Source organism: Caretta caretta, chromosome 7, assembly GCF_965140235.1.
Source record: "Caretta caretta isolate rCarCar2 chromosome 7, rCarCar1.hap1, whole genome shotgun sequence".
In the NCBI taxonomy this organism is placed as follows: Eukaryota; Metazoa; Chordata; order Testudines; family Cheloniidae; genus Caretta; species Caretta caretta.
The window spans coordinates 82,156,345-82,168,778 of NC_134212.1; the positions used below are offsets into that span (position 1 = coordinate 82,156,345).

Genomic DNA, 12,434 nt, shown 5'->3' on the forward strand with positions numbered 1-12,434 from the left:
TAGAAGGTGTTTTCAGGCTTTATTTTTAGTTCATGTTTAAAGCAAAGCTGGTGTCAATGACAGCTGTTTTAAAATGAGAGCCTTATCTGAATTAAAAAGACCAGTCAGTCTTTTAACAAGAAAAAAAAATTGTTTAAAAATACCTCTATATTTGGTCTTGATGATGACCCTCCATTAGTTCAATGCTGTAAGTAGGTCTTTCCACCGTCATGTTCAAGTGTAACTGCCAGAGCTTCCTGGAATTTCCTGTAAACACACTTGCAAAAGCAGAGCTGACTTGCACAGCTTTGCATGGTAAACATGTTAAAGAGTCAGCAGAAGAGAATAAAAAACCCATTCGTGCTACAAACATAACAACAATACTCTACTGGACACAGATACTTTTACTATGTAAGAAAAATGGTCATAAGGAAGTGAGAAATGTCCTTTGACTTCATGATGTTTATTCTCCAGAGGTTTGGTTTTTGGTATTGTATGCAAAATGTATGGCAAAGATAACGTTCCACAATGTTAATTATTATTATTTTTTATCTGTATCAGCATGATGCTTTACTGAAGACATGTTTCTCTAAATCTGATTTACTGTTTGCGATTAATCATTAGAACCTAGTATCTAATGTTTTCCATTCTAGACTATGAGGACATAAACATGAAATTAAAACCAAAAAGCGTGAAAGTTCTTCTATAAAAACACACAGTCCACAGCGAAAAATAAAAATTTTAAACAATGCAACTTAAAATTCATTATTCTTTTCACATGCAAATCCATAAACTAGATTTAGACCGTCAGCTCTGCTCTCTAAGGCAAGGACTGTCCTTTACTCTGTGTCTAGCAGAATGGAGGCGTGATTTTGTTGGGGCCTCACGGTGCTACTGCAATACAAATTAATAATAATAATTAATACAGAGAACCATCCGCATTCAAAGACAGTCAAGTTAATGTGTGTTAGTAGCAGTAAAATTCCATCTGCTATCATATCACTGCAAGTAATTAGATTAATCAGAAGCACTAAATCTCTGTTAACGCACCTGATGAAGTCCAGCAAAAGTTCCACACAAACATCCAGTACTACTAAATCTAATACTAGTATTAATTCATTTTGAAAACACTTTGGTAGGACAGCTATCTGCCTTGCTAAACCTAAGTGTCCTGTACAAATCTTTCATATTGAGTTTGGCTTCTTTTTAGCTTACCATCAGCTTTTTCTGTACAGAAACCAGCAGTTAAAAATTCATTATAAGCACCTACTCAGTGGACCTGCAACAATTTGTTGTTTGCTGGAGATGGCCTGTAAATAAAGGTAGAATTTATAGTGCTAGAAACTTCAAGGATACCTTTTTATATGGTTACGTCAGTGAGTTGCTTATTGGAGGTCCTCAGTACAGACTTCATTGTGAAAACAAAACGAATGTCAATAGTAAAGTATAATAGAGTGATCTCCACCTGACCACCCCCCTTTCACTGTCAAGAGTGCCTCTGCAGTGCCCTCCCTCTGTTTTCCCATTCTTCGGGACTCCTTAAACAAAACTCCTGACAGTCTTGCTAATCCAATCACAGACCTTCTTGGGGCCTAGTTTCTTTATTAACACAAAATTGCAAAAAAGCAAACAAACAACAAATCTTCCATCCAACCTTATGCTCCCTGAGGTACTCTCCCTTCCTGTTGTCTGAGCAACTAGACAGTGCAAGGCCTCACCTGCCCTGCCTTCTTTGCCTTCTCCCAAAGGAAAACTAAACTTTCAGTTGGGGTCTTTGACCCAGCCCCAGCCCAGCTCCCTTCTGTAGGGGCCATGGTAGGAGACTTTCTGTACAGCTCTACAGCATAGTTCCCCCTTCAAGATCTGTCCTCACTTAACTCTTTGACCCTGTATAGCCCAGGTGCGGTTCCGCCTTCTTAATTGCTCAGCTGGGAGTACCTGTTCTGGTGTAAGGGCTCTGGACTATTTCCATCACACAGGGGCAGTCACTCAGTGTCAGAGTTTAAAAGTTAAACATTTCTTCTTAGGCAAGGGGTCAGTTTCTGAATAAAATACCAATTTTACTAGGAGAACTGATTAACAGTTTCTTCAGCCTTTTCTACAGATAAAGCGTGAGAATTTCACAGGATAATATAAAGTATATTGTAGGCAAGATTCAGTAAATGTTGTCAATCAGTAGTTCCTACAGAAGAATCAGAAGGTTACTTTTCTACTGACATGCACTAGAATTAGTGTGTGGAATGAATATTTATCCCCAACAGCTCATTGAATTTCTTTTGGTTGTGAATCTACCATATCATCTTTGCATGGAAGTTCAGACATTTGCAGTAGCTAAAACGCCTTTTGAGAATGGGTAAAGGTAACTGTATGTTACCATTCTGGAGAATATCAGTAATGTGTTTAATAAATTTATACAGTATTACAAACTGCAACATTGGACGGTTGTCAAGGATAAATGACCTGACATGATACACATAACTAATTATAGCTATTTGTGGAAAATGTCCCATGCTTTCTACAAATGCTTTTTCTGCTTGTTCAGAATACCATTATCATTTCAAAGGAAGGATTTTAATTGCTGCTTTTTGCATTTTGTAAAAGCAGAGGAGCTTCAGAAATGCTTTCCAAAACTGTTTCCATAACCTACTGTGAACTTATTCTGGCTGTAATAATCCAATAGAACTACATACTGTAGATCTTGTAAAATAGTAAAAGTAAAGCAAGCTAAGTAATTCAGTTGTGAAACTGGTGAATCACTCTTATGACTTGAGTGGACCTTAATGGATAGCTTGTCAAAGTGCTGAGACCACCTTAGCAGGCCACTGCAGAGTTAAATGATGATGCAGCATATCTGAGAGAATGAGCATCTGTTCTGTTTCCGAAGGACATCTATTCTGTTCCCTATCTACATAGAGAAGAAATATACAGGAAATTTAGTTTCCAAATTCAGAAATGCATTTTGCCCACTTTGCTGCATCTTCAGTTCAAAACATCTGTTCTTACTAATGATGTAGTGGAAAAGGCTATATCAGATTCAACTCAAGAAGTTCAAGTGGCCAAAGACACAGATCAAAGAACTACAGGATTCAGAACTCTTTGGCTACAGATGTTTCTTCAAATGGTTTAATCATTTCATTCAATTTATGGGTGCATCTTAGAAAGAGAGCAGAAATTCACGGTGTCTCCACACCTTGAATACTGCATGTAGTTCTGGTCAGCCCATCTCAAAAAAGATATCTTAGAATTGGAAAAGGTACAGAGAAGGGTAACAATAATGAGCAGGGGTTTGAACAGCTTCTATATGAACATGCAACTGTTAATAAGACTTTATTAAATCCAAAATAACTCATGGTTTTTATCTTCGAGTTTATTGGATATCAAAAACAAACAATTTGGCCAGCATTTTCTCATTTGGCTATTAAGTATCCTTGATGATCCAACTAGTGTGTCTTTTGGAAAAAATATTTAGTACAGCAGGACATAAATCATACTTAAAATCCAAAATAGTATAGCATTTTGTCTTTTTCAATCTGCTTTTGATTGGTTTGAAATAGAATATTAATAGTAATTCATGTAAAAAGCTACTTTGAATGCTCTCAACAGTACATTCCAAAGGTTTTCCAATGGATTACTTTTTGTAGAGTCCACCATTAATGAAAGGACTTTGTCTACAAACTGGTAGAGCATCTAAAAGATTCTTAGATCATAATCTGCTGCCGTCTAGGACTAATTTTTGAATCCATAGAATAGTCTGGTCCACTTGCTATTTGATTCTTCTTTTTAGATGCACAGGTATATAAGTGAGGTGCTTAGAATGAAAGTTTACCTATGTTAAACTTTCCAGCACTGCATTCTGCATACATGCACAATGTCGTCTCTTCATTTTGTAAATAAATGTACTGTTCTATTTTATATAGTCTTAATGCTTTGTGTTGTGGAGTAACCCTGTCTGTACCCACAGCTCTGCCAATGTACCTCAACCCTTGCCTGTAACGTTTTCAGTGCAAGTCCTGGATCTCATTGAACAAAACTGCCACATGTGCTGAATTTTGTATTGGTTTTGTCATATAATTCACTTGGATGAGCTCCTCCCCTCCATATTTTTTTCCCTCTTATCTTTTTTTCATTTGGCCCTGCCTGGCAAAATGTTGGGCTAAACTAAATATTTCCCTGTCCCTACCTGCCCTATAGTGGGTCAGCTGAAAAAATGAAAATGGTTTAAAGAAGTGAAATTCCCAGAGAAAATTCCAGCATTGGAGATGAAAATAAATATTAAAAACATACAAGGCTTGATTTTTCAGGCACTTGTCTCTTGATGTGCAAAAATGCACGCATGTACACATTTGCCACCAGAACCGGCACCAGGCTTTTAATTTTGAAAATAGACATGCATTCTTCTCTGACTGCTGGTCCCTATGTGTATTCCATCTTGTGTACATATGCGCCCAGAGCCAGAAAATATTGAAAGCAGTGTCCATTGGTCTGAACATACACTCTGACTCACCTCATGCCTCCGACCATGGAAATAAAGAGCTGGACAGACCAACCGCCTCTCCAGTTCCTTCTCACCGCTGTATGGTCTGGGTTGGAACCTCAAGTGCCCAAAGCTTCAGCTTTATTCCTTAATGTGATAATATATTTAGATATCTGTAAATAGTTTTTGGAAATTTGGGAGTTTAAAAGTTTTATCTGTTAGTTTTATAGTTAGCTTCCTCAAGGTGAGGACCCTCCCCCCCCCATACCTCGTTTTGGATACCGGTCTATCCCCAGGACTCTGGGCGTCAAAATTTGTGCTTCCTGTCTCCAATCCTTCTTGATCAATGACTAACACCAACATTTCATCGTGCGTGCGTTTTTTTCGCCGCTTTATTTGAGAGACTTTGGGACGGAGGAGGGAGGCTTGAAATATTTGCAGCTGCTGGAGGAAAAGAAGGGAGTGAAGTATTTTAAAAGATAAGTTTTTACAGAACAATGGCTATACTCTTTCAAAGTGAGCAAACACTATTCACATTACATAGCACATGTGATTTTGGTACAAGGTCACATTTTGCATCTTATATTGAGTGCCTGCGGCTTTGGTGTTAGAGATCACACACGCAGTGCCGGGCAACTGAATTCGGCTTGCAGGCAGCCATGGTAAGCCATCATCTTTCAGCTTCTGCAGCCTTGATAACAGCAGCGCCCTCCTCTCCCATACCGAACAAAGCATGTTGAGTTGGCCATTTAGTGCTGTGGTTTTCCTGTTAACGTGCAGCAGCAGAAACCAAACTAACCCTCCCACCCACATCCAATTCTCTGTGATGATTGCTTTACCTCTCCCCCGCACCACGTGACTGGTATCAGGGAAGATCCCTGCTAGCCAAATGTGAACAGCTCAGCGCCAATGCCCGCCTTCCCCCCCCACCCCCCCCCAGTAGGAACGGCCACTTCTGAATGTCCCTTTATTAAATTCCCCTATTTCAACCAGGTTACCATGAACGATATCACGCTCCTGAGGATAACACAGAGAGATAAAGAATGGATGTTGCTTGAATGCCAGCAAACACCGGGACCATACGCTGCCAGGCTTTGTCATGCAGTGATACCAGATTACTTGCTACTAGCATGGCGTGGTAAAGTGTCCTACCAGGGAGGATGGAATAAGGCTGCTCTCCCCAGAAACCTTCTGCAAAGGCTTTTAGAGTACCTCCAGGAGAGCTTCATGGAGATGTCCCTGGAGGATTTCTGCTCCATCCCCAGACACGTTAACAGACTTTTCCAGTAGCTGTACTGGCCACGAATGCATCGCAAGTCCTCAGGGCTACTTAATCATTAAAAAACCACTAGCTTTTATAACATGTATTATATTTAAAAAGGTACACTCAGCAGAGGTCCCTTCTCTGACATCATTGGGTTGGGAGGGTATTTCAGTCAGGGTGATGAAAAGATCCTGGCTGTAGGGGAGAACGGTGTGCTGTGAGCGCTCCTCAAGCTCGTCCTCCTCCTCATCTTCCTCATCCGCAAAATCCTCAGGCATGGCGGAGAGTACCTCATCATCAGAGTCCATGGACAGGGGTGGCGTAGTGGTGGCGGCCCCCCCTAGAATTGCATGCAGCTCAGCATAGAAGCGGCATGTCCGGGGCTCTGTCCCGGAACGTCCGTTTGATTCTTTGGTTTTCTGGTACGCTTGTCTGAGCGCCTTAAGTTTCACACGGCACTGTGTTGCGTCCCTGCTATATCCTCTGTCCCTCATGGCCTCGGAGATTTTTTTGAAATGTTTTGGCATTTTGTCTTTTGGAACGTAGTTCTGATAGCATGGATTCCTCTCCCCATACAGCAATCAAATCCAGTACCTCCCGTTCGGTCCATGCTGGAGCTCTTTTTGATTCTGGAACTGCATGGTCACCTGTGCTGATGAGCTCACCTGGCCAAACAAGAAATGAGATTCAAAAGTTCCCGGGGCTTTTCCTGTACACCTGGCCAGCGCATCCAAGTTCAGAGTGCTGTCCAGAGTGGTCACAATGGTGCACTGTGGGATAGCTCCCGGAGGCCAATACCTTTGAATTGCGTCCACACTAACCCTAATTTGAAACGGCAATGTCGATTTCAGCACTAATCCCCTTATTGGAGAGGAGTACAGAAACGGTTTTAAGAGCCCCTTATGTTGAAAAAATGGCTTCATTGTGTGGATGGGTGCAGGGTTAATTAGATTTAACGCTGCTAAGTCTGACAAACTAGTAGTGTAGACCAGGCCTAAGTAACTGGAGGTTCTTTGAGAGATGTGGTCCCTATTTGTATTCCACTATTTGCCCTCTTTCCCCTCTGCTTTGCCTCTTCTTCGATTCACGGTGGAGGTGGAGAAGAAACCGGAAAGGCGGTTGGTTCGTCCTGCCTTTTATCTCCTCAGCTGGAGGCACAAGGTGAGCCAGGGCACATGTGCGGACCAAGGGACATTGCTTTCAAAATTCTCTGGCTCCAGGAACATGGAGCACATGTATACCCACAATGGAATACAGATAGGGACCATGCATCTCAAAGAACATCCATTTACTACATGGTAAGTAACTTTCTCTTATGGATTCAATCTTCTTGATTTGTAGGCTAGAATGCAAGTTTTTGAGGCGAGTACGCAAGTTTGTGTGCAGATATACGGGGAGATTTTTCAAAGGCACAGGTGCATAACTCCCACTGAAAGCTAATGAGAGTTAGATGCCAAAATCCTATTTTTGTCTTTGAAAATCTCTTCCCCCTCCCCCCATAGTCAACACAGCCAGTAGAATTAAGTAAATGTGGACAAACGTAACAGTATATGCCACTCATCAGCTTCTAATTGTTCCTTCATCTTCGCTTCTGGAGAGCCCTTCTCTAAATCCCGTTTTAAAATATCACCTAAAAAATTCTCATTTCTTATCTATGCCTCTTAATTTCTTTCTCTCTCTGTTGTTCTGCAATCATTCAGCATTACATATAATTTCTTCATAGATCCCTAATTAGATTTAATTAGGTTTTTATTAGTTTCATTAATTATATAAATAATTTTTGTAATGCATTTGTATGACAAATGTGCTATAAAATAAAGGTTTTATTATTATTCCCTCCTGGAACTATGGGCAAGATGACAAGAGTCTGGAAATTTTGATTCAACATCAGTGATTGGGATCACATATAACCTACATACTTATGGAATGACATGTTTCTATTTAGAAAGCATCTCTCATCTTTGGGAGGTGCTCAGATGGCTATATGTGTGCAGTCAATACCTCACAGGACAAATGGAAAATTATCTTAGCCATATCATTCATGCATGGTTTTCTAGTAATGCAGTATATTTTTGTGAAAGCTAATCATTTTCTTATGAATAATCACACATTCATCAGTATATTGATGGTAATCATAGACTTGTTTATACATGTAGAGCAAAATTTATCCATTGAAGTGCATGGAATGTAACAAGATTAATTTAGTCTATGTTTCTCTTGTTCAGAAAGCTTCTGTAGTTAGGGAAGAAGGGTAGTGGCGATTTTAATCACTTTTTTTAAGGGTGAATTTACTATATTAGTAATGGCAAATCTCTAGAGGTCCAGAAGTTTGGAAGCACCTCAAAGGTTTGGTAATGGTTTTGAACTATTAGAATAAATACCCCCAGTATTTATTCAAAACTATGCAGTGGGGTCCGTATCAGGCTTGATCCAAGCAGGTTTCTCCTTTCAAATTTTGAATCTTAGAACAGCGTATAATTTTAGTGAACAGAGACACTGCAGATTTGCTGGACCTCATCACTTTATTACAGTACAGAGTCAGTGCTGGGAAAAGAGGGTTAATTTAAGCAAACTTTTACAAAGGTTTGAATTAGAGTTGGGAGCCATTTCTTCTTACTCTGTAAGAACCAGTTAATCCATCCCTATTCTAAATCCCCTTTCAGATCATCACTGAGATTGTCAAGTGTATGTGTTCAAAAGGCCTGTTCCTTTGTTATTATGGATCTAGTGGGGAATGGTTAGGGCCATAAATCCAGTTAAAAGGATAAATGATTAAGCATTCAGATAACTTCTGTAACTTGTAAACAGAGGTTTATTTATTATCTTTTTTTTTGGTCAGGTCTGCACATTAACAAAAGAAGATAACCGTTCAGTGGGGGTGATACCGAACGATGAACAGCTACATGTGTTGCCCCTTTACAAAATTTCACAGACAGATGAATTTGGCACTGAGGAGGGACTGGAAGCTAAGATAAAAGCAGGAGCAATACAGGTGCTTACTGCTTTTCCCAGAGAAGTACGGATGTTAGCTGAGCCACTTAGAGCTACAAAGAAAAAGAAGCCAGATATAAAGAAGACACAAGTTGAAAAGCAGACATTAGCAGATAAGAAATATTCAACACCAGCAAAGCTGAAAATTGGAGCTCCTGAAAATCTTGGTAAAACTTCACAGTATTTAGGTAAGTGATATTTATACTGTGCTATGTGTCTTATCTAATTTAGAAAACCAGTTGCCTCCTCAGCGTTCACTTTTCTAGAAATATTTGCATATTACATCTTCTACAGACTTGGGAAGGAGTCACTATATTCAGATATTTTTGCAGAAGCGAGCAGGTGATCGCACAAAAATTTATGTATAGTACTAGATTGTAAAAATTATAGATAATGATATGGTGACAATGGAAAAATTTCAGAGATCGCTTATTCTAATAATGACCATAGGAAGATCTTGAAATGTTACTTCTGGGCGAGTTCTCTAAATGTCAGTCATTTATACAAAGAAGTACGAGGACTGTTTCTCCACATGTTGTGTGGCAGCTTGTTTGTGATGTTTTTCTCTTCATAAGGAGCATGAATTGACTATAGTTTTCTTATTTGCATCACTGGTTATATGGATGGTGCAGCAAAGCAAGTGATTTGCAAAAAGACGTCAATTTTACCAAATTTAAGGTAAAAGTTGTTTTAATATTTCTCATTCTCATTTTTTCCTTTAAATACTGAAAGTAAGACAGGGAGTGGCAGAATCTGATACTGGCTGAATAAAGCACACTTAGATTTTGCTTTGTATTGTAGAGATAAAAATGAGCACATCCCTCTCTTGGGAATCTCTGATCTCACTTTCTGCAGTGTAAATGTGGCATAACTCCACTACACTCTAAGTTACTTTAGATTTACACTTCTGTATCTGAGATCGCAAGTTGATACTGAAACTCCCCAGCCACAAGGATTGAAACCCTTAGGTGGAGGACACTGAGGGAGATCTATTCAGAGGGCTCAATGCACTGCATAAAGCAAGCCACAACAGACAATGCACTGTCCACAACCAGGTGACAATATCTGCAAAGCAGGCCCGAAAGGCTAAAAAAAAAACAACCCAAAAATAGCAAAAAGGAAAATAAAAGGCATAAAAAAATCAAAGAGGTGTTTACCCTCTGATGAAGGATATGTCTACACTGCAATAAAAACCCATGACACCAAGTCTGAGAGCCTGGGTCAATTGACTTAGGCTCAGAGGACTCAGGCTGCGGGGGTAAAAATTAAAGTGCAGGCACTCAGACCCAGGCTGGAGGTGGGCTCTGAGGGTATGGCTACACTGCAGTAAAACAGCCGTGGCTAGCCCATATCAGCCAGTTTGGGCTCATGGGGCTATAAAATTGTGATGTAGACTTCTGGGCTCGGGTTAGAGACTGGGCCCTGGGACCCTCCCAAGCCCCATGAGCCCAAATCGGCTGACATGGGCCAGTTGTGGGCGTTTTATTGCAGTGTAGATGTACCCTCAGACACCTCCTCCTCGTCCGATGAGGGTAGCTCTCAGATTCAGATTTTGAGCAGGATACAGAAAAAATGCAACGGGGCGGAGTTGCCCTGAAGTGTTCGAAACCATGTGCAAAAATGTTGCATCCACAATCCAGATCCAACCTGAACAGGTACTTATGGGCAAACCTACAAGCAGTCTAAACCTGCCTTCTAAATCTTCACCAGAGACAGCAATCCCATCAAACATGAATGAGTGTTAAACAAAAATCTCGCCTCTCCTGGATACAGGAGAATATATAAAAGGTTCCCTCGGAAGAAAGATTCTTACGACAATACTCCATTTTCTTGATTGTCTAGAAGTATACAGGATGGACGGATGGGGGTGTTGAGCAATCTTGGCTCTCAAGCAGCTCAACAAATGGATGAAGAAAATTAGATTCCAGAAGGAGACCCTAGCTTCAACAGTAGCATCCCTGTCTCAAAGGGGACTTCCTTGCTTTGTGGATTTAACAGCTGTGTCTCTCCACATTCTCATGTTACCATGCCTTCACAGACTGCTGAGATTTGCATATGGCACAGTCCACTACCAGTACCAAACTCTCTCATTTGGCTTTCATTGGACCACAGGCTCAGGGTCTTTACAAAGGTGCTGCTGGTAATAATAGCTAGACTCAAGTCTCACAACACTCATCTGTATTCCTTCCTAGAGGACATCAGGATTAGAGCTCCAACCCAACCAGCACCACAGAGTGCCACAATTCCGACACTGGATCTACTTCAAGCACACGGATTTGTGATAAATACCAAGAGCAGTTCCTTGACTCCCTCCACAAAGATAGTTCATTTGGGAGTTGAAATTGACACTTCTGTGCCAACGGTCTGTCCATCACTGGACAGATTCCACAAGATCCAGAACCTGATACCCGTGTTGTTAAAGTGAGCAAGACTGGCCATAGCTCAGTGTCTACAGCTACTGGGCCTCCTGGTTTTGTGGAATCACCCGATGAGCAAGGTCCCATATCAGATGCATGCAGACTTTTCTGCGGAAAGCAGGGAACCACTCACCAGAATGCATGCAGGATTGAGTACTGGTCCCAAACTGAGTACCGGATTCTCTAAGATGGTGGACAGACCCACAGAATATCCACAAGGATTTTCCCACATGCCTTCCAGATTCACAGGTACTCACAACCAATGTCAGCTTGACGGGATAGGGAGGGTATCTCTGGCACAAGACCGTGCAGAATACCTGGAACACCAGAGAAAGGTACCAGAACATGAATCCGTTGGAACTCATAGCTGTCAGTCTAGCCCTATGAAAGTTCCTGAACTGCCTAAAGGGTGAACATGTTCTAGTCAAGTCAGACAACATGACTACTGTGGTTGTATATCAAAAATTGCAGGGAAACAAGGAGTGTAACTCTACACACAGAAGCAATGGAGATAATTGAATGTGCAGGGGACTCTCCCTTCCATAAGAGCAGTACACCTAAAAGGAGAGCTGAATCAAAAGGCAGATTGGCTCAACAGATGCACAGCTCAGAATGGTGACTAAATCAGGAAGTCTTCACTTTAATTTTGCAGTTCAGCCTTCTGGCAGTCAACATATTCACCAATCGCAAGAACAAAGGGCAATGTGACGGGGTTGGGACTCACATCCGCGACACCTCCTGTTGGTCACTCTGGGAATTAGCTCAGTCCATGTGGCGCACCCTCTGCTGGTGATGTCCTGTCCATCTCTCGCCCTCTGTTGGCATCTGGACCCGCGTTGCTCCCTTCTCACAGGGTCCTCTTCAGGACACTGCCCTCCGGCAGCACCTCCTAGTCCACGCTCACCCCCTTCCGGGGGGGGCATTATCAGCAGTTCTTCTCTTCACCCTAGCCGCAATGGCCAACCACACCCCGAAGTCTAACCCCTTTTGGCAGGGGTCTGGTGCAGTCTGTGATGGACGGTCCTAACAGCCAGGTGTAAGTGCAAGGGGGAAGTGGGAGACCCCGGCTTGCCCTCTACTCTGGGTCCTGACCCAGGGACCCTTTGGCAGCAGGCTTCCTGCCTGCCCTCCTTCTCGCCCCTTCTCCGGCTCTCTCTCCCTGGGCCGTTTCCCCTTTGGCCCCTTTGCACCAGCTAAGCTCTTTTCTCAGGGCCCGTAGCTTGGCAGGTACCGGGCAGGAGTTCCCTTCTGCTCCCCCCGCCTGCGCTGCGCTGCGCTGCGCTCCTCACACAGGGGACAGACCTTCACC

General features: G+C 41.9%; 1 protein-coding gene across 2 annotated transcripts in view; it reads left to right on the forward strand.

Annotated features, from left to right (window-relative positions):
* TET1 (tet methylcytosine dioxygenase 1) overlaps positions 1-12,434 on the forward strand; it is a 114,915-nt gene that overhangs the window by 82,622 nt on the left and 19,859 nt on the right. For both annotated transcript variants that reach the window (XM_075130873.1, XM_075130874.1), the window contains one exon: positions 8,557-8,896. In XM_075130873.1, the coding sequence (XP_074986974.1) occupies positions 8,557-8,896 (340 nt within the window). The remainder of the gene's footprint in view (positions 1-8,556; positions 8,897-12,434) is intronic.